The 23,395-nt window shown below is 37.6% G+C and overlaps 2 protein-coding genes across 7 annotated transcripts in view; one reads left to right on the top strand and one right to left on the bottom strand.

Moving 5' to 3' along the window:
* Positions 1–596: 596 nt before the first annotated feature.
* Positions 597–18,941, bottom strand: DCAF17 (DDB1 and CUL4 associated factor 17). Of its 2 annotated transcripts, none has more exons than XM_064451578.1 (14): positions 18,738–18,941; positions 17,490–17,593; positions 16,065–16,155; positions 15,009–15,148; positions 14,177–14,255; positions 13,908–13,997; positions 11,781–11,888; positions 11,141–11,246; positions 7,428–7,570; positions 5,972–6,081; positions 5,489–5,576; positions 3,695–3,790; positions 2,088–2,243; positions 597–1,310 (listed from the first exon to the last, which is right to left on the bottom strand). In XM_064451578.1, the coding sequence occupies exons 1-14, from the start codon at positions 18,900–18,902 to the stop codon at positions 1,125–1,127; spliced, it is 1,662 nt and encodes a 553-aa protein (XP_064307648.1). In that variant the 5' UTR covers positions 18,903–18,941; the 3' UTR covers positions 597–1,124. The 2 variants fall into 2 exon arrangements, with proteins under 2 accessions (XP_064307648.1, XP_009503249.2); XM_009504954.2 differs by having other exon boundaries at positions 3,707–3,790.
* A 197-nt stretch (positions 18,942–19,138) lies between these two features.
* Positions 19,139–23,395, top strand: part of METTL8 (methyltransferase 8, tRNA N3-cytidine) — a 29,735-nt gene continuing 25,478 nt past the window's right edge. The window contains exons 1-2 of one of the 5 annotated variants that reach the window (XM_064451582.1): positions 19,139–19,230; positions 19,679–19,791. In XM_064451582.1, the coding sequence (XP_064307652.1) occupies positions 19,787–19,791 (5 nt within the window). In that variant the 5' untranslated portion in view covers positions 19,139–19,230; positions 19,679–19,786. The other 4 variants (XR_010373008.1, XM_064451583.1, XM_064451580.1 and 1 more) reach the window with 4 other exon arrangements.

Here is a 23,395-nt window from a genome sequence, read left to right as displayed (position 1 = left end):
AGTTGGATCTTCTGCCTAAGGGTATAGATTCATATCAGTTTTTACCCTCATATCTTACTTATATAGTAGCAGATAATGGGTAGGTGCTCCTTCCTGGACAGATAGATAGATAATTTTTATAATTCTTCTGGAGCTCTTCACTGTTGCATCAGCTAGAATGATCCACACTTCATTAGTAAAACTTGCACTGAAAATAAATATTTGGGTTTAGAACTACCACGCCCATGATAATGGTGGCGGTAGTGAGAAATGGGATGCTGGTCATCCCTCCAAGAGCTGCGCTCCTGAGCCCATCTCTGGCTTGCATTTGGAACACACTTTATCACCAAGAAGCCTAAGGTCTGAGTTTTGTTGTCATAGGTGTTTTTAAATTTTAACTTTTTTAAATTTTAGAGTCAAGAGTTTTTTAATTTAAAATGAAAGCTTGCATTCTCAGAATCTGAGTATACATCATGGAACTCCCATGTGTCAGACAGGCTGCACACAAGTGATCCGGTAACTGGAAAACTCTTGACCCTTAATACAGGCAGAACCAGAGAACTGCTTGTTTGTTTTATAAATATATATTAAAAATATAAATAAAGATATATAACAAATGCAGTAAAAATATGTTATTTATTAGTACTTCTCTTTAAACCAAAACAAACACAACCAGAAAACCTGAGTGATTTTATTTCTCACACAAAACCAACAGAAGGATTTTATTTAAGAGGTTTTATGGTAACTCCGCCATTTTCATACTACACGTAAAATTCAGCCTATACAGTTTTACATACTTTAATTAACAGCCTGTATAGGTAAAACTATGTAAGACAGACTGCAGCAGATGGTAGATGACCAGTAAGTCCACATTTTAATCCTTGATGTCCAGTATTTCAGTCCAATTGCTGAAGAGAAGCAATAAATGCTGCATCTAGCATTAATAATGAGCTGGTGAATACCTGAAAAACCATTATGGACTGCAGACAAGTGTACAGTGTTACGAAGGAAAAAGAAATAAAGCCTCATGTAATAGTACAAAATGTTAAGATCAAATCCTGCCTGAAAAACAGTGGTTGACATTCATATGTATGAAGTCCTTAAATAACATCCAAACTGAAGTCTCTGTAGTTGTTGTTTATGACTTAAATATATTCAAAAATTCTCCCTCCTTTTTTACAAAACAATCCTTTTTTTTTGCGGCTTGAACATTCATCATCTTTTGCAGTATCACAGACCATTTGGTAAACGTAACAACTGAACCTCCTGTTTGGCTTCTGTTCTATATGTAATACAAGGTCTTTGTCAAAATAAACTTCATGACTGTAAGTCTGAAATGAGAAAAAAAAAAACTGATTACAGTCTCCATTTCCACGACTTGCTAATACCCATACCATTTTCCTTGGGGAACAACAAATACTTAACATTGGTGACCTCCATGATCAGACAGGAATTTTGTGTGGATACCCACAGACTGCTCTTCCAGATAAAGGACAGAATTTTAAAACTGGGAAAGGTTTCCCACATGCCTGTTCTAGGAATCTTAAGTAAATGAGATACTCGGAATTCAAGATCCTAAGTTGCCTCTGCAATCAATGATAAAAGAGGTGCCAAAGGTGCTGAATATTTCAGATCATCTAAGTTGGATGTCCACCTAAACTTGGACTTCATGAACAGCCCACTGCATCTCTCCAAATACACATAGAGTGAGATCCATGCTTAATTCTATGCATGAATTAGCTAGTTAAGCTTGTGAGACTATTTACAAGTTGTAAAGTTAAGCTGATGCAACTAGCCAGTGGGTGAGTATTCAAGTTCATAAATACTTCAGAAATACCTAAGGGTAACTCCTCCCCCAGCCAAAAACCCAAACAAATCAACCAGGAAAAAAAATAATCTTAATTTCAAGTCATGGACATTTTCAGATAAATGAACTACTGTCTGATGGCTTACTTAACATCTTTGAGGTACAATTATTATTTTGTACAAATACCATCCCTAGCACTTGGCAACACTATTTATATATCTGCCTCAAATCTGAACAAAATGGTAGGTAAAATGGGTATGGGGAAGTGTTAGTGTAAACAAAAGACAGGAATTCTCCTCACCACATCCCAGGACTCCAATAATGGAACACTCTTAAGTAGAATCCCATGTTCATTACAATGAAAGTCAAGGTGAGCTATCCCATCAGCTCCTATCTGAGTGACTGCCACAGTGGATAACAAATCTAATTCATCTTCATAGTCCACAATTTTGAATGTCTGAAAAACAAAACCTCAAGTTTACAAATCAAACATAAATTCACATTCCCCTCTACCTAAATTGCATGGCTCTCTCTCTTTCAGGTGAAAGCAGAATTGGAATTGTAGTTCTTAAGTCTTCTGGTCTGATAAAGAAAACTTTGCCAGCCTGATACCCAACGGGGATCTTTCCCAACATGAGTTGTTCAATGTATTTCTTCCTTAAGACAGGAGAGAAGAAAGCGATGTTCTGAACAATCCTAATGTGCAAGTAGTTTACATATATCATACAGGGAATAGAAAAAAGTACTTTGAAAGTGGCAGAAGAAACATAAACTCCATGCCCTCGCTTGAAGCAGACATGTTAGAGACAGTATAGCTTAAAACCACTACTGGGTTTGAGGGATGGGTACATTAGGGTAATTCCTTTCACATGAACACCTGTATGTTCTGTTCAGAGCTCTCTCTCACTCCACAGAGTATGTGACAGTGGAGAACTGAGACCAAAAGATGAAGGTTGTGAACTGCCTTAATTGCCTCTATCTCACTGTCACACTGCCATGAACCTGGTAACATACTCTTTAAATTCAAGCCAGTCTTTTTCTTTGATAATGGAAAAAAATCTACTGGAATCAAACGAAGTGCAACAGCAGGAAATAAAGTAGTGTCCAGACTCTAATTTATATTTGAATTTTGAATTAATATTTTAATATTTTTAAAAAGTGGATTTAAATGAGCTGCAGATATTAAGGGTTATATTGGACTGTCCTGTATTTTTACCATAGTAAAATCTATTTCCTCACAAAAAAAAAAAAGAAATGACTGCTAGAAACTGATTAATTTTAACAGTTCTGCTTATGTCAATTACAGCTCCAGCTCTAGATAGAGTGCTAAAAAATATTCTTCATAACTTACTGAAGACTCAACATCAAGGCGTGTGGTGTTTTCACTCTCAAGTAGTAGTTAATTAAAGGAAAAGTGTTAAATACCTTATCCTGCAATCTAACAGAAGTAAACGGGAGAGAAAAATATAGTTTAGAGATACTATATCAAAGACTAGAGGAACCTAAAGCAGTGAAAAAGAGAAATATGTTTCTTTCATTTCATAACATGTTTTATAAGAAATGTTTAAAGGAGATGTTTGAATGGAGAGGAGAGTAATGTTTTGTCACATTAACATCTCATTTCTGTGCCACTGAGGCTGCACAGAGTTATGACAGTATCATGGGGTATAAGATCAGTTCTTAAAAGAAAGAGACTAACCAAAGCACAAATGTCAACCAAGGAGAAAAGATGACAGACAGAGAGGGGAAATGAAGTAATTGGAACTTAAGAAGACAAAGACAGCCACGGAAGAAGAATAAAGAACTCAAAGATTAACACAGCTAATGGTTACAGCCACTGCACCTGAAACAAGAATGACTTCTGGCTAGCTAAAGATCTCAAACAATCCATGAGCTGCTCTTACTCACTACATCAGTTACCTCTTGTTCTGGGTCATCATCCAGCAAGTTAAAACGCTTTTTCACCACTCGACCAGAAGCTGTTACAGTAACAGTGTCGTTCACCTTTGGAGAAAAATAAAAAAGTGGCTCTAGACTTCAGAGCATTTTAGTTTCTTCCTATCTATTTGACCATGTATCTATTTCATGTCTTTTGCTTTCTGACCTTGTTTTAATCTCTTGGACCTTGTTGTACTCATTCACTGCAGACTTCAGAGCATTTTAGTTTCTTCCTGTCTATTTGACAATGTATCTATTTCATGTCTTTTGCTTTCTGACCTTGTTTTAATCTCTTGGACCTTGTTGTGCTTATTAGTTATGCATGGCCCTAGTGCTGCTATCTCTTCTTTATGAGGGTTCATGAACTCGGTGGCTTTAGTTGAGATACTACTGATGTCTACTCATATTCAGTGGATCTCAGTCTTGTAGAGGTGGCAAAGGTTCTCAGCTACCATAATTTTCAGAACAGAAGTGACTGGAGCCAACATGCTGGAATGAGAATCAAGACAGCTAAGTCACCACCAGGTTGTTTCTTAAACTCTTACTTCCAGATGATGGGAAAAGTAGCATCTTAAACCACCACAGCTGCTTCCACTGGGCATCACTAACACCAGAAACATTCAAAACTGAGGTATCAGTGTGTTAATGGAAGTCAAAAGGAAAAGGCGCAGCACAGACAGGATTAGAATTCATATTTCTTTGCTCTTATTGCAACAGAAGTTATCTAAACTAACCCTAAAAAAAAAAAGTATGGCAAGTCATTAGATGACAAAGCTTACCCTTTCTGAATTCAATACAAGTTTTATTCCTGAGTTAGTGTAGATTTTTAATACACAAACTTCTGCAGAAGCTTCAACATTAGTTATCACTGATTTCGAAGGACTTTACAGTACTCAGACTTGCTTTTATGTAAGGCATAACTTTGTATGCTGAAGCAAAATGACAGTTCCAGGCACAGCCAAAAAATTTTTTTGATGAGTGAGGTCTTTAACCTTTTTGACATTTAGATTGTCTTTGTGATTTGCTATTACAACAGACTTCATGAAACAACCAAGGTGATTTAACAGCTCTTTTCTACCAGGAGGTTCAGATCATCCCCTTGCCGCTTGGTTCTACCCTTCTGCACTCTTCTGACCCACTGATGATTCAGTTCTGTTTCTGTCCTGGTTCCAGGTTGGCTCACCAAGCAAGCAGAAAAGTACTCACCTTTTCTGCTGGTTTATTGTTCTATTATTTTAGTGCACTGATTTGGCTCACCAAGGGTTAGGTGAATGCCAAACCTGTCACAAGTGAGTGACAGATGTGCATGGCCAGAAAAAGAAACAGACTTTTGGAAGCAATGTATTGTCTTTGTTGCCTTATGAAGACTTACCCCTAAGTGTGAAAGACTTGAAACATTTCTAGCATTTGTATGATCAACTGACCTGAGCACCAGAGATGTGCGCAATTATCCCATGGTGGCACCTTCTTTTGAAGGACACCTGTCACCATCTTTTAAGTACATTTTATATCAGTGATATCAGTTATACTGCACACCATAAAGAATGCTGAAAACTAAAGAAAAGACTGGCGGTTTCAGAAAGCTATCCTGAAAGTGTTACTTTTTTCAAATTTTTTTTCATACAGTGTAAAGTCCCATGAAGACATGGAATGTCTTTCAATAAACTTTGAATTAAGCCCATAAAACACAGTGATTACTCATATACGCAAAACCCCTGTGTATTGCTCAAAATCATACTTTGTCATCTCGGACACTAAACTCACAGAGTCTTCTCGGTTGGCCACAATTGTAAAATCTTCAGCAACCTCCATTTGATCTGTATTATTTTTAACTTCCTTAAGCTTCAAGACTCTACAAAAGAAACAGAAATTACACAATAAGTCACGTATTCTAATCCACCTCCTACAACTCTTCTATATTTATAATTTTAAAAATTCAGGTATATTAAAACATCAGAAATGACTGAAATTGAAATAAATTATTTTTGTAATTTGTTCATCACTGAAATTTTAACACAGTGGTCCTTGAACACGTTTCATATCAAAATCTAGTCTTGCCTGCTGGTGCCCACATTCATTATGTAGAAACGTGCAAATGTTTCTACCAGAACTTCTGATTCTGACAAATTAATTGATTTTACAGTTTCTAGGATTTGATGAGTGTTTTGGCCTGCAAATTGTCAAACTACTGAATTTATGCAGCTTTTCCTCTAATGAAAACAAGATTTGAGAAAAAAAGGCTCATACTTTATCAAATTTGGTCCCACGTGGATTATTCTACCTGACATATCTGGATGGAAATATATCCAATCAGGTTCCAGTGAACAGCATTTCATATCCTGTATACCATTTTTTGCCTGAAGAAGGAAGGGAAAGCTTAGAATATTAGTATTCTGAAAGTCTCACAGATATAATTAAAGAGGAAATACTGAGCTCCTCTACACACACCCCTGAAGGTTTTTAAGTATTGCTCCCAATCATGACCAGAAAGAACAGCAGTGGAGTAATCATAACAATAACAATACTCAGTACCAATTCTAAAGATATTCCATGGAATAGTTTCAGCTTTGTTAATATGTGATGAGCAATGACCTTGTACCACAGTTATATGTGGTCCTACCTCTCCTGAAACTAAGAAAAATGAAGATTTAACCTACACTCTGCAAACACATCAACAATTCCAACAATTGGAGTGTCAAACACATGAGACGTGTCAAGACATGAGAAAAGCATTGGCACAAACTTTGACTTGTGCTTCAAACCTCAGGCTCAGCCTCTTTCATGCAAGTATTTGTGGAACATGTAATCCTGGGATAGCTCGTGATTTCATCTGCAAGCTGGTCAAAATCTTGGGATTTAGGCAGTGGCTTTTTGTTGTTAAATTTAACTGACCCTGATCATTCAAGTTTTCAAATGTATGAACCCACACAGAAAAAACTAGGTGAGAAAGGATTGTGCAAGTCCCTTTGCATCAAAATTGGTCTTCAGCTATGGTTATGAAAGATCTATTTTGAAAATAAGAGATGGGAGGAGGAATCATTGATTTGATGAGGCTACTAAAAGAGATGAGGACATTTACAGATGAGAAGTTGTTTAGTGAAGAACCCTGAACTAACAGGTCCATAATCAGCTTGTATCTTCAGGTCAAATACAGATCTGAAAAAAAAGCTGTGATGGAGAACTCATGACAAAGAATATATCATAAATAGTACATAAACAAAAATAGGAATGCTGGATTAAACTGAATAACAACATCTTTCCAGGGAGAGAGAGGAGGTACCAATCAGGGATAAACTACAATCATTAAGGAAACTTATTCTGCAATTTCTTAAAATGTAAAAATACTACTTTACCCATGCCACTTGGTAGGCTGACTAGTCAGAAGTGCCTTAAGATGTTACCATGCAAGGAATCAGCTGAGATTCTGCTTGTGCCTTAATTTTTAAGCTGAGATTACAGTGCTGCGTGGCACTGACAGTGCTACGATTATATTGGAATGAAGGTAATATCAGAAGCAGTACTAATTCAGAAGAAAACATTTTATATGTGACTCCACTGGATAGCAGATGTAACACTGGGGTGATCCCTGTGAGAGCACCACACTGGAAAACAAGGGTATTGTTACCTTGAGCACTACTCAGAAGAGATGAAGACAAACGCGATACGCATTCATTACAGAGAAGCTGCTATCTGAATATATTACCAAAGCATTGTCTTTCAGAGAACAAATATGGAAGACTCCTTTATGTTTTTTCTTGTTAGGTGTGATGATATAATGCCAAGGGTAACCTCCAATTTGAAATGCATTCTCCAGAGAAGATGCTTCAAATAGCAAAGGTGGGGTATCTGCAAATATTCGGTAATGTTAACACCATTAGTAGCAGAACAATCATCATTCCATCGATCCTTACAATTCTAAATTCCAACACAGCTATTAATTCTTCAGAACTTTTGAAGACTGGTGGAAATACACTGGCTGTGATCTTTTTTCTGGCACCAGCTATGCTACCTCACCTAGCAGCCAGGCACACACCTGCAGTTCCCTGTGGAAGGTTACTGCCTTCTTGGATCTTCAGGATGGACTGCTCTTCTGATACCTTTGACTTACTTCATTCCAAATGAGCTGGATAACCAAAGACATAGCAAGCAATTAAAATTAATCCAGCTCATCTGAATGAGAGAGGATGTACACATGAACAGGTCAAAAAGCACATCAAAAGGGTCACTATTCTCTTGGGAAAAATAGTGGCAAATAGCTGGAAACAGGCTAACAGCAGCAATCTGTAATAACAGAATTAAATGCAGAAAGATACCTGAATCTGAATATTCCTTCTCCTTTTGCATAATACAACACAACAGTGTGGACCACAATGCATGCAATCTGTAGCTGAGTTAATAAAAATCAATAAAAACCTAGGAATTTTTAAAGTGAATGGCAAAAGGTATCTAGTTTTCCCTTCAGTTCAGTTGGGATAAATTATACAGATGTAATACACCTTCTTACAAATCTTCTGTGCACTAAATGAGATAAGTATCTTTGAGCAAAATGGATGGCATGGAGCTTTACAACTTCTACCAACTAGCTAAATAAAAGCAATTTCTACAGCGGCTATAACTGAATCAATTTTAGACTGAAGATCAGCTCTTTCTAACAGTAGGGAGAAGTGCTGGGAAAAAAAGAATGACAAAATGTGGAGATGATCTGCAATTATAAAGGGCATTTAAACAGGCAAAACATAAAAACCCCAAGATGAATTACTGTGAGAAGAACAAGGTTCATATCTGGACTTTTTTGTCCCAAAGGTCTCATAAAAATTTTCACTTGTTCCTGTCCTGCTTGGTGTAGATAATTATCCAGGTCTTAGCCAATGGTGCTGTCACATGACATCAGAAATTATGTTTACATAGTGCTTCTCTCTTTTTCCTTCAGTCACATTTCCCTGAACTTAGCCATTTAGATTGAAAGGAATTAGTTCACTGCCCATGGAAATTAAGTATTTCCTAAGCTGGAAAGTAGCTGTCGTCTAGTTGTCTTTTGACTAACACATAGGAAATGGGAGATCCTGTGCAAGATGTAACAAAGTGCAGGTCATAAAAACCGAGACACCTGCTGAAAATGTAGAGAATGTTGAGGATGGAGGCATAAGCAGAGGACCTACTTATACTAAAATCTGTCAGAAAATGAAAAACGAGTCCAGAAAATTTGTTAACATTTTACGCTATCGACTTTTTCTTTTTAAATAAAGCACATATAGCAAGGTCCCTCAAAAATTCTGGTAGATAGACTAAATGAGAGATTTAAATGTGTTTCACTAATATATCAATCTGAAGCAGTACAGGCTGCTGACAGAATAAGCCTTTCTGTTCATTTGGCAAACACTTGCAAGATCATAGCCACTGTGACAGCATGACTCTGCTGCCTCAACTCCCTCTTTCCTGCTATGTGTCACTTGCTCTTGTTGCTCAACACCTCCTATTCTCATTGAGTCCTTTCCCTAGCATTGCCAGTTTTCAATCTCCAGCTGAGCCGCTTTGTTCACTTCCTTAAAACTCCCTGTCCTCATCTAAACATAAAGCCATAAAGTTGTTCCTGGCAGCACTAACAAGTAATTGTTCTAAATGTTAAAAAAAAAAAAAAAAAAAAAAATCTGAGCAAAATATCTTCCTCTCTTTTTCTTTTTTTTTAAATTAAATTACTCTATCTTCTAATAGTAAATCAAACTACAGTTTTAAGTTCTGGACCTTTCAGAAAGTGACGTAATGAAGATTTATAGGTACCCTTTCTATTCTGGCCACTGTGACCAAAATCAAATTCCTTACCAGTCAATAGCTGTAAATGACGTGGAAGGTACATGGTAGCCTTTTAAGTTTTGATCTCTATACGCTTCCTCTTGGGTACCTAACACACCATAAAAAGAGCACCATAATAACTGTTATCCCTTCAGACAATTTCTGTAGGGAGGCTAGGACTAAATAAGCAGGAAAATTACACATCGTAAATTATAGTAAATACAAGCTTAAACTCTGAAACTGTTAAAATCTTGCTCACTGAAGCATTACATCACATTGAACAGTCAGTCGGCCGTCTCATTCTTAAAAGAAAACAGCTCAAGAACCACAGGAATGTAGCTATCTACAAAGAGCAGTCAGAGCAAATGTCTGTCATGAGTTCAAAACTTCCTAACCACAAATTCTTGAACATGATTCAAGATAAAAAAAATGTTTACTCCAGTCATTGGTTTTAAATCTCAAAACTAAAAAATACAATGATCTATAAGACACGAAAACAAATCAGGTATAGGCTTCCTATTAAAGCTTGCACAGCTTGTTTTCCACAGGGTCCCTAACACTAAATTGCAGTTTTGCAGACTGAGACAGAGAAGAAAATGAGGAGAAATTTCCCTTTGCAGAACCTGAGATGTCAATTATCACTTTGTTTTGATAAAACATTGCATTATAACTGAAAGCCTTCACTATGTAAGCCTGTATTTTATCTTTGTGTGTTTCCTCACGTTTATGTAAATCTGGTTTGGTTTGCCTGTTATCATCTGATTCTGTCTATAAACATAAAGAGCAAAAGCATTTTTTATGTGGACAGTCACCTGTAAAAACCATTTAAATACAGAAACATTAAAAATTAAAGAAATAAAAGCATGCGTTGTTTGATATTGGTGAAACTTTCTGAGTTTGTTTTGGAAGTGCCTCAAGTGTGAACTTGTGAGAATGTATTTTTAAAGTAAAAAGAAAAGTTTCAAAGAAAGTCTCAGCTTCGGTCATTCATTAAGATTCTCAGCACCAAATTCTAATCTCAAATGCACCAACGGAAATGACTGTTTGGTTTCAGAGAAAATAAAGTAATTACATAAAGTAGAGCATTCATAAGTTAATGATTTGAGGCATAAGAATTGCTTTTAATAGATAATTTGTTGTCTCCTCAGGAATGAATTTTGTTGAAGCTGGCACATTTCTGACAACTTAAGAATTATCAAAATGCAACTTGGACAAATTGTATGCCGTCTCCTTGAATTCCCTCTGCAAGTTAGATTGAACATCCTCACATCTTTTGCTTACATACTGTACACTGTTTCTGGGTGTTACTAACAGCTGTCCTAGCCCTTCCTCTTTCCCGAGAGAGCAGTTGTCTCTCAGAAATAAGGAAGGGGTTTCCACTTCATGTGTTGCTTATGACGGTTTTCAAATAGCTTAGTTGCTGTACTGGTTCTCTAGGTAAGTCCTATGTAATTAATTCTTGTAATTAGAAGTAAAGCAAAGCACATTTTCACTATAACATAAACCCAGAAATATAGCTACAGCCCAATACCAGTACAGTAATTTCAGTGTTTTTTCTTGGTGTGAAATAAGTCATAATTGATCCATAAAAGCCACCAGCCAAGATAATACAAAGACCATAAATACCTGTTATTTTAATGTTACATGGAAGACCAAATGGATACTTTCCTACAACTCCCACTTGACCATTCCAGTTGAATTCATGTCCCAAATCAAACGGCTGCTCCATGAACTAAAATAACACAGAACAATTTAACTTTATTGATGCGTATTTACTTGCTGTTTAGTTTTACTGCTCCATTACTGCTGCATTATTTATCTTGTTAGATACTGCTTGAAGTCTTATTTTTGAATTAACATATGATTTTTGATTTTAAGAATATAACCTCAAAAGTCTCACTGCAGTTCTGTTTCTGATCAAGTGATCTTCCATGCCTACCAGTTTCTAGCCTTAACACTCATCTATAACTACAGACTACCAGGTGCGTAAAGAAGAGGACACCCTGGTCTAGCATCTACATAGCTCCTCTCTGTATGCGCTTTAGTGCCTGTCTGACCCTGTATCTCTTATGTTTTGCCACCCATAACTGGAGTGGGTAGAATTTTCTGATTGTGTACCCATTTGAATATTTTGACTGTAAATACACTCAGGCAAGATCTCTATCCTATGTCACATTCCCCATGTACCTATGTGGCATTACATGAATATTTATGATTTGTTGCCCAAAATAGCACAGACTGTATGAAAAATTTTTTATTTCATTACCTGTTCAGAGATGGCCTGGAAGTTATAGAGCCTGACCAGACCCATGCTGCACATTACAATCAGGATTCCATTAGAAACAGCAACATCTGTCACACTATTACCGAATATCTGGAAAAAAAAAAGGAGAAGAAAAAAATATTCATTTAGGGAAGAAATAATTGAGACACAATGCAAAATACTGACATTATGTCCTTAATTTTGCAATCGCTTTTATTTTTTATTCTGACCAAACCCTATGATCAGTGTTTTAGTTCATGAAGTTTTCTGTAACTTATCTGTTCTGCTGAGTTTCTGTTGCATACTTTGCACTGCAGGAACACTTGAGCTTAGATCAGACATATTCTGCAAGCAGATTAATTCTCTAATCAATTCTCAGTATATCTTCATATCATGTTACACAGTTATTATAGTATACAATAGATTATATTACCCAGCATCCCACAGGAATGTTAGCAAAGCTAACAACTCAATCTAAAAGTACTGATTTCAGCTCATCTGTTCTTTCTTCATTACCAGGGTAAAGTACTAGTCTAATCATGGCTCTATGACTGTGTACAGCTGTACTAAAACTACATTATCCAGCTGTCACAGAGTACAAGATCCTCTCTGAATCCAGATTAGACACATATATTAGAAGCTGACTCACCCTGTTTAACAATTATCCAGTATACATTTGCGCCACCGCTTAACACATCTCCACTGAGAAAAACCCAACAAACTAATTCTTAGTATTTAATGAATAATAACACGTGAAGTTCATAATTTTTTTTTAATAGAGGTGCTTGGAAATGTAGTTTTCACTTCTTTAATCTGAATCACTATGTGAAAAAGCAATTAATACAGGGTTAAAGCAGACTTAAAAACAATTAAAAAAAAAAAAAGAAACCCAGAAGATGTAATACTCCTAAATCTTAACACTGTCAATGATCTTGTGATCAGTTTAGTCCTGAAAGATACATTCACGCCTGAGACCTTGTCTTTTATGCAGTCTTATGGCTCTTTCTCAATACATTTGTTAGCTTAGGTCCCAGTGTCTTCCAGACCCAAACTCTAAGAGTCTTCCAACCCTAAACTCTTCTTTCTATCATCAAGACCTTAGCTAGTCTGAACTCAGAATTTATTGTGGTGTACCATCTCAGTAAAGCTGATACATTAGGTGCATTCTGCAGTCTTGAACAGTAACCCTAACCCTAACTCTAACAGTACATTCCACTGATCTGTACCAAGTTTGGCATTGCATCCACTGGTTGCTTCCTCTGCTGGGTATATCCTCAAATCCCAAATTCTGCCCTGACTTTATTCCTAGTAGTAACAATTATTCTGATGAGTACTCAGTACAGGCCCAACTGAAGTAGTACTCTTTTAGACATTTTGCCTACTATGGCCATGAAAGAATCTGGCATGCCATTCTTAACCAGATTGAGAATACCTGAATACCTTTGATACTGGTAACAACTGTTTTTTCCATTCCTAAATACTAATTTTGAACAGAACAATACACAGTGCCCCTAAACTTTCATGAACCCAAATGAAAAACGTTTAATCCCACTCCTTCACTTGCCAGCCCAATCTCAATTACAGCCTCAACCCAACCCAGCACCAGCTAAAACCCACTAATAGCTCTGGGCCCCAAATAAGACTGTAGCTTACAGAGCTTTGAAGACAGAGTTTGCATGTTTGTACTGTTCCATTTATATGTTGCATCCAGAACTCTCTTGACTTAAAATAGACATGTTTTTTCACCAGAACAGTAAAATTTGCCATCTGGATTGAAGTTTCCTAACATATACACTCTTACTTACAGGTCACAAACAAACCTCAGAAAGGTTGTATGCTCTTGACAGACAAAGCAAGACACATATTTACATTTTGACGCTCAATATCAATAATAATACAGGTTTTAAACATAGCAGAGTGCATTTGTATTTTCTCTTCTGCTCATTTGAATTAAGAATCTTCCCCCCAATGCCCATACCGGACTCAAGAACATTACTGCTAATTTATGTTTCAGGGCACTATGTTTTTGTAAGTGGTAAGTGTGACTTCTGCAATTCCGGGACAATTGCCTAAGCCATGCCTCTCATACAACCACAGTACAGATCACGATTAACAGTGTAATTAACTTACCTTTTTGTTTATTTCTAGCATTCCAATGAATGAAAGAGGCAAAACTCGGAATACAGCGAGATAGAACAATACAGACTGTTGGATGCCTGCCTGGGAAGGAATAACAATAATGAATATAGTTATTATACTTGTGGCATTTATTAAGGGTAGGACATCTTCATTTTCTACCATAATAGCAAAGCATAATGTCTCCATCTCTGTCCTTGTAAATTTTTTTTGATAAATTTTGTAAAAATTTAAAAATGACAAATTTTTTTCAACAAACTTACCTGTTGTGCTGCTGCAGAGAGCTTATTCTGAGCTGACTTTACAACCATTACCTCTTGAGGAGTATCCCAGCTCAAATACCTATTTGTGACAAGAAAGGCCTATCTTAACCATTTAAAAATAATTTAATAAATACATTATTTCACATAAAATATAATCTACTCTAACTAGGCAGATGCCTGTGTCCAGGCAAACTGTTCAGTATTCGATTTGGGAGAGGTGCCTGAGATGTTTGCAATAATGCAAAACCCACAGAACTAGGAATGGCTTATTCCATACAGGATTGTGAGAGAAATTCTGAAAGTACGAACATTCACTATCTTAATTGTTCTTCCCTTCACAAATTACTGCTTTCTTATCCTTCAGCCGAAAGTGAATAATTTCTTCTGAGAAGCAACAAAAAGATGCGGTTTGTTCTGCTTTTGAAGAACAAAATGGCTACCCTACGGGGAAGAATGCTTGCAACTTAAAAATGGCTTAGACTTTATATGCATTTTTCTCTCATTTTATGAAGTTTGTTTTACAGCTCTTAAAGGTCCTTTCCTAGTATGTTGCTATTGCAATATTAAAGGCTGTAAAATTGTCAGAGAAAAGCCAACAGTAGCCTAGATTTTGTAGCTTTTGTAGAACTTGATACCAAATTTTAGACCATAATACTTAAGCTGCTGAAATTCTTCTGTAGGATACAGCACACAGGAACAGTACTGTAGGTAATAGGCTAGACTAACAAACCTGAAATCAGCCTTAGGATAGTGCTAAAATAAACATTATTCCCTTTCTACAGTGTAGTACTAATGATTGTTAATTATATAAAGCCTAGTCAATGTTTAATACCTGAATTTGCAACAGGAACCAGCAAGGTATATTTTTTCCAGTATTTCTCCACTATCAGCAGAGAGACGTAGAAGCCAGTTCTGCACTGTCAAGACTATCAAGGAAGATTTATAGTCTGTTGGACTTGGTAGCATTTCCCCCTACATAACAAAAGGTTATCAGAAAAAAAAGTTCGTACCAGGATACATAACGTTTTGACACAATAACAAGAAAAACAGAAGATAATACACATTCCTCAAAGACTAAAGTGGAAAGCTGCCTGCTAATCACATCAGGGTCTCTAAGCTCATGTTTGTGCTAAATAGTCAGCTGACTATCACATAAATAGCCTGTTGTCACACTTTTTGCAAGGTAGTTACCTTTTCTAGAAAGATTACCTTGCGCAAATGAAGTATAACTGCTTATCAATTTAACTGATACCAGTCTTGAGGCAATTGTTTAAGTATTGCAGAATAAGACATTCAGTGGTAACTCAACAGTAATGGCCAAGAATGGTATTCACACTGCTTTTATTTTTAGACATCTCAAGGATTGGGCTAATATTCCTAAGGTCTGTGGACAGTGGATGAGGGAAAAACTCCTCAAGGAGAAGGGAAATTTGATAATCTATAAGCTAGAAACAGCAGAACAGCTTTTGGGCAGAGGTGCTTTAATGGGTCTTTAGCTTATCTGCTTTTTCTTTTTTTTATGTCAACAGACCTAGTAAAAACTAAAACTCCCACCTACTACCTTGCTAATTAAAAAAAACCCCAAACCCAAACAAACAAAATTTATGGTGTAAGGAATTAGAGTTAGTTGCATAAGCATAAAGGCACTGCTTTTAAAGTCTTCCAAAGCTCACAAAAAAGCATTTGAATGCACTCGTGAGAAATTCAGAGGAGTATACTAAACATTCAGTCAAAATAGAGAAGCACATTGCAAACCTTAAACAACCTAACTCTGTAAAAACACCGATAAAATAGTTCACAGGGGAAGAACACTGTTCTAAATATGTTTCACTGAAAGATATTAATTTGGTTTTTTGCACAACAATGCTTTATTAAAAAATAATCTTACCAGTGGGCATTCCAATAATAAAGCATCTTCTATTTTTTCTGACTTAGAACACTTTGGCTTTTGATAAAGTATTCTTGGCTCTTGTGCAATGCTGGAGGAAAATGATTGCTAATCATTAGTCTACTTTATAAACTACTTTATATCAACAAGTCATTTCATACAGTTGTATAAATCCTGCCTTCTCTTTAGGCAGGTCAGAAATCTAAACATCTTTTTACTTTGCAAATATAACCAGAAATTGCTCTCAGAGTAAGACCTAATAAACAATAGTTAGTATAAAAGCTAACCTCTGTATTTTATGGTTTGGTGTTGTGGTTTGGTTTGTTTTGTTTTTAAATAACAAACTTATTAACATTCTTACTTTAGTGATATACATTAAAAAGAAAGCATATTCCAGAAACTAGCAATCATCCTGGAACCTTCCCCTCAAGCTCTTCCAGTGTTGCCTTTCGTAATATAAAGGTGTGGTATCATGTACAGATATTTAAAAAAAAACCCTGCTACTAGAATAAAAACTTAGTAGTGTGCACAGTTTTCCCCTCAGGGAGAGGATGAGACAAAGATAAACCTGAAAGATGCTAGACAGGTTAACCCAGTACTGGAAAGCATTCAGACAATGTAGGAATAAAACATGGCTAAGTAGATTTAGATCTCTCCTGTAAGTGATAGATTAATTTAATTAACTCTCGGTGGTTTACACTGACAGAGTAATGTCTTTCAGGTATCCCCTGACACCGTCTCAAAACTGTTCTGACCACAACTTACTCAGCAAGGCAGTTCAAGTCCCTGCTACCTCCCTCACAAGAGGGATGGGCAAGGACAAGGACTGCTGTATGCAGGACTTCCTGTCCTCTACCCTGCCCTGTGCTGCCTACTAAGCTGTGCCTCTGCAGCTGATCATGAACAGGAGAGTACATCAGATCAGAGAACTGATCTGCAAAATACATTAGCAAAAACCAGCAAGTACTCCGCACACTGTACTTGTACATGAACAATAATTTACTTCTTTAATGGAGAATTTATAGATGTGGTACCAAGCTTGTTTCATAGGCTGATTTTGTGACACTTTCTTTAGCACACTGCTAGTTACCAGAGCACAAAGAACTAATGTTCATTTGGCTTTTTAGTGCAAAATTATAAAATACTGATGACCTTCCACTTCTGTTAAAGTGCTCTAAAAACTGAAGTTGTATGGCAGCAGTAAGATCAGACTTTTGTTCACTGAAGCAGGTGTCGCATTAAGACACAACAGCATCTGAGTGTAATTTAACAAAGATTTATGCACCTGATTATTTTTTGTTCATAAGTAAGTTCCATTCAGTTCACAGGGGTTATTTGGATGAATAAAGTTAGCAACATGTCTAAAACAGAATCACAGTGTTAAAACTGTAAGCCAGGGTAACTTTTTAATTGTCACTTTATTACCTGCTAATACAGCACTGATAATTGTCTAAGTAAATTCTTCCTCTTTCATACGCAATAGGAGATGCAGAATGAGTTGTCCAAACATTCTTGAATTTAGTACTTTCCTGAAACAGACCGTGGTTATAACAGTAATGGCTTCTGTAACAAACGCTTCTTTTAGAAAATACTTGGCTACTGCAGCTTAATAACTTACTTTAATTGAAGCTCTGCTGTTGAATGCATAAAGGAAATTTTTTTAAACAAAATTAAAAGATCTTTTTACTAGCTATTATGGACAACATGAGTAATGAATATTTTGTCATTAATTTGCCTGCATTAAAATTAAAACTGGCAACTAAATGGCAACTTTTAAAATCAAGGACAAAACATCCCACAGTGTAAATATGCACATAACTCTTTTATATGTAATTAATTGAATTTACTGAACATCTGACTCCATTCTGCTATTGGGTGTTTTGGGCAAAAGGTAGAAAAATATGTTTACAGTTATTTGCAAAAAGTGCCTGGAATGTTAATAAGACAAACTGCTCACATAAAGTTTCTTGCATGCATTAGAGATATCTACCATTAACCACCTATACCATTAGTAAAGGTTTCAGTCTTACAAAAAAAAGCTTCTGAGTCAGATGTACTAATTTTTACCTCAGTAAACCTTGCATGCCCATCGATCTAGCTGCATAAGTGAACACTTGAGCTGACTTCCAATAAATATATTTTCAATAAAACACAAATGCCAAATCACTTCCACATATTCACTTTTAATGCATTGGAGGGGACCTCTGGAGATCATCTTGTCCAACCCCCCTACTTGAGCAGGCACACCTAGAGCAGGGGACACAGGAACATGTCCAGGCGGGTTTTGAATGTCTCCAAGGAAGGAGACTCCACAACCTCTCTCGGCAGCCAGTGCCACTGCTCTGTCACCCTCATAGTGAAGAAGTTTTTTCTCATGTTTAGCTGGAACTTTCTGTGTTCCACCTTGTGCCCATTGCCCCTTCTCCTGTCATTGGGACTGAAGAGTCTAGTCCCATCATCCTGACACCCTCCCTTTAGATATTTATAGGTGTTGATGAGATTGATTATTTGTAAGTCTCTTCAGCAAAACTGCAGATTTCTTCCCCCCAAACTTGCTGGTCGGCGTGACCAGGAGCTTCTGAAACACCTGCGTGAGGGCTGACACTCAAGACTGCCCGGCTGAAAGCCAGTACACGCAGGGGTCCAGCCAGCGCCGGGAAGCATCGGTATTACCTGACACATTATCTTTCTGAGGAGTCCTAGGTTTTTTCTGTGGGCGATACCAGCATCTCTGGCATAAAAGCCGTGGGCCCTGCGGGTGAGGAGGCGGCAGACGTTGTGAGCCTCAGGCGCCCGGAAGGCGGCCCTCCTCCCGCCGGCGGCTGCCTGCGGGCACATCCCGCTGTCTCGGGGCAGGCGCGCCTTTCTCCCCGCTTCTGGGTCGCTGCTGGCGGGGCGAGCGGGCCTTGCGGGGCCGGGGCCCGCGCAGGACTTCTCTCACCCCTCACCCCGCCCTGCCCTACCCGGCGAGAGGCGCAGCGAAACGTGGAGAGGGCCCTTGATCGCTGACTCCCGGGAAACGCAAACCACGAGCTCCCGAAGGCACCCGTCCGTTCTGGGGCGGGGGTGGGGCCGGGGCCTCCACACAGAGCTGAGCTACCGCCAACGCCACGCTGCAACAACCCTGCGCCGCCGCCGCCACCGCCTTTCCCCCGCCTCCCGCCGGGTACTGTAGTTTCCGCCGGCGGAGTTCCGCGGCACGCCCGGACTACAACTCCCGCCATGCCCCTCGGTAGCCCGCCAGCTCGCTCCCTCAGGAGCTGCAGCCTCGGCCCGAGGCGGGCGCTGTGGCTGCGGGAGCCGGGCCCTTTCCCGGGTACCGGCGGGGTGCTGCGGTGCTGCCGCCGGTGAGAGGCCGTACGGAGGCGCGTCTCTGCGCAGAGGTCGGTGAGAGCCGCTGGCAGCGGCCGCCCGCCGGTACCGCGGGGCGCGCCCGGGGGCTCGCAGCCGATCTGACACCTGCACGCGGCGGGCTTGTGGCATCGACCTGGGATGCGGCTGTGTTGGGTGGCATGTGCCCGGACGCGTGTGTGTGATTTTAAAGAATTTGTTTAAATCTCCAGGGTCGACAGCAACTTCTTGAGATGTATGACACTTCATTTTTATATTTTTAGAGCTACGTCCCAAAAGTTGTCACTATCGTCAGCAGCTACTTGTCAGCAGAGCAACTGAAGTCTGTGGAAAAACTCGTTTCCTTTCTTTGCCAGAGGCCAGGCACCCAAATGGGGTAATGTGGAAGTTACTGATCTTTCATGTGTGTTTGTGTCTGCTCTTCAGGATCTCTGAGTGGAACTTTTAATCTTCGCTGATACTGTAACAAAAGACAGATTCCTGTGATTTTTCAGGTGCTTTGCAGTTATTTTGATGAAGTGAGCTGAACACACAAACACGGCGGTTGCAGTTGCTCCTCCGAAGAGCTGGTCAGGACAGTGTGCAGAGCATACTGTACCCTGGATCTACAACATTGCCACTGACTTCAGAGCTGACAGGGCATGTTGCACCTAAGCAAAGTGCATGTGTGCATCCAGGGTCTTGCAGGGATGTAGATGGACGACATTCTTCCCTGTAAATCATAGATAGTAGGGAAATTCATGTTGCTCTATCTCTGTTCTCAGCATCTTTAATAAAAGAAAAACACAGTTGGTGTTGAGACAAATAATCTTTTGTTAGGCAACGCAGTTACATGTTCACTATTTTGTAGAATATAGGGTTGAAAAACAATTGAAGTGATTGAAAGACATATTTGGAGACTTAGCTAGATGTTCACTGTGCATGTATATGTATACATAAAGTCAACACAGGATTTCTTTTTCCCTTTCCTCGTATGTAAGCACCAGCCAGCAGAGGGTGCGCAGGTTAACTAGGAAGCCTTATTTCTCAGCTATGTTTACCACTGATGGCTTCCTGTTGGTGTTAAACTTGTGAATAGATTAATTTAGTAAATCACTTTTGTGTTGTATTCTGATGTATAACTAACAGTAAAAGACGTGAATTACCTCATGAAAAAAAAGGTAAAAATAGGGGGGAAAGAAGAAGTAAAGGATTGTACAGAAGACTTAGGTATTTAAATCCCATATCCTACAAACACTTACTGATACGTGGGAAGACAACTTGTCTGTAAAGTTAAACAAGTGTACAGGATTATAGCCTAAAGAATTATTTGTGAATTTGCCTCTTTACATTATGCAATATTTAAGTAATTTGTACTAAGAGTGACTGGTATCTTCTTATTTCTATTATTCAAATTATTTTAGTCAATAATATTTATAATTACACTGTTTCTGAGTGTGCCTTTAGTAGGTGTTACAAGTAGGGAACAGCAGAACAATTAACACTGAAAATGTTATAAATAGATTCAGTACAAAAGGAGAAATTCCATTCCAGGAATGATTCTAGTATATCAAAATATAGTTTTAGCTTCAGCTGGAATGAAAGCATGTTTCAAAAGTTGAAGTATTTCAAATTCAGTAAAAATACTTTATTAAAGCTTCATTTTAAAGGCAAATAGTCTTTAATAGTGAAGTCAGAACATCTTTATTATAAATTGAAATGCTGCAGTTTCAACAAAACACCTGTCCTGATGAAAACAAAAATATTTCAAAATCAAAAAAATTAATAAAAATGTTTGACTATATTAAAGTGTCAGCAGAATTTCTACATTTCTTTAAAACACTGTGATTTTCTTGAATCAGTATTTTTTGACGAGCTTCTTTCAGAATGTTTTATCACCTGCCTTTGCAAATGAAGAAAGAAGTAGGAGCTCACATTTAGTTTAGGATAGAACAAATTACATTAGTCACCTCTGGCAACTGAACTCCATGTTTTATCTGTAGAGTTAATTCAAATAAAATGCTTTTGTTAGTTATTTCATGTTCACATTATATTGATTAAAGATTCAGTAAATACGTCTGCATTTCTAAGGTAACTGCTTTGTTCTTCCTTGTTGGCCATTCATGTCTCTTCGATCTTGCAGTTGCCATTATTTTATCTTTAGCTGGATTTTTTTTCAGACTGTCTTCATTAGCTTAAAAACATATTAAATACTGTAGTTGATTCCCTCGGTACTGAGGAGAAAGCTTTCTTTGCTTCCACTGTCTTCCGAGATCAATAGATGCATTTGCCAACAAGAATTAATGTTGCAGTTCATAGTCTCAACTGAAGAACGTTTTCCCTTTTTTATAGGAATGGTGTGATTGTTTCTTAAAGAGAAAAAAATAAAAATGTAATTATAAAACCTGCAGGTTCATAAGATATTGCAAAAATGCTTTATATAGCAGAATAATTCTAACAGGAGTATCAAGATGGAGAATAGTAGCTTACAAACAATTCTCAATGAATACTAAATTAGGAAATTAAATAATAATAATAATTTTTTTTAACTCTCAAGGACTTTTAGCTCTCTGCTTGTCCCTAATAACGGTTTGTCTGTGTTCTTTTGGAAGTGGTTATATAGTACCTACATACATTATGTTATCCCAGATAATGTACCTTCACGTTCTGTTGCTGGTCTGCATGTATGGTGATTCAAGCAAATTATTTCAGTAAATGAGTAGTTTTATCTCCTTCCCTCCCTATTTCCCTCCCTCTACCGTTGTATAAACTATTTCCTCTTTGCTTGACTCTTTTTAACAGGCTACCTGACAGGCGGTGTAAAAATGGGCTCTTCTTACCCAACATTTCTGTGCATGTGGTTAAAATCACACCTGATGGGGTTTGTTCTTACCTGCTCATGCTTTTTAACCAATGTTTAACCAATGTCCTGTTTTGTCTCAACATGAGTCAGAATTAATCAAAATAATTTTTTGTTTTGTTTTTCTTTTCCCCTTGGTCGTCAATGCTCTGCAGTGGTTTTACTGAAGTTACTGTGTGCCCACAGGGAGGTCTGCATCATTCCTGGTGATGATGCATGAGAAGGAAAAACAGTTGAGAGTTTTAGATCTGCTGAGTTTGAAAAGTTGTGAAATATTCTATTGTTTCAAATGTGCACTAATTTTTTGAAGTATATCATCAAAAGACTAATGATGAAGCCCCAAGAGGGTATGTTTGGTCACTTAGTAGGATAGAATAGCATTAAGCATTCACTTAGTGAATAAGTCTGGTTGACAGTAAAGTCTGCCCCCCCAGCCCTTGATTTGAAACATTAAGAAATATTAATATGTATGTATTTTAAAAAGAACCACTGGTAATTCATAGTTATAGCTTCTGTGTTACTGTTATCTTGAAGAATTTTTCACTTTGTGTCCATGATTGCCACTTGCATCTGCTTTGTGTAACGTGTTCTGAGTTTTGGTAGTGTTTGATGTGGATAAAACAGATCAGCCGTGCTTTACAGGGGAGTATTGGGGATTTATTGTCCAATGTTGTGTAGATAAGATTCTAGGTGCCATGCAGAAGTAATTGTATGAAGTTCATTGATTCCAGAATATTATTCTTTCTAGAAATGTAACATAAGCTGCATACTCTTTCCAATGTAGGCTATTGTTTTTCTTTATAACAGACACTACAGGTAGGCTTAGTGATTAGAGATGGAAGAAGTTGTTACCTTTGTAGTTGCAGATCAGTCAAATGTCAAAATGTTTTCATCCAATAAGTTCACTGAACTAGGTTCTCAGACAAAAATGACACGTTATTTCTGTTCTGATTTGTTGGGGTTTTTTTTTTTTTCCTTTTGACATCTCTTTCAGAGCTGATACTTCTCAAGGATTTTACTCATCAGTGAAGTGTTTTATGTATTTTTGGTGTGTAATTCACTATTTAAAAAACAAGATTAGAAAGATTATTTTCTCCTGTATCTTTACTTTTCCCTCTGTGGATGTGACTGCTCAGAGGTT

Source organism: Phalacrocorax carbo, chromosome 5 (genome assembly GCF_963921805.1).
Source record: "Phalacrocorax carbo chromosome 5, bPhaCar2.1, whole genome shotgun sequence".
Lineage (NCBI taxonomy): Eukaryota > Metazoa > Chordata > Aves > Suliformes > Phalacrocoracidae > Phalacrocorax > Phalacrocorax carbo.
This window is presented reverse-complemented; position numbering and strand designations above follow the sequence as displayed.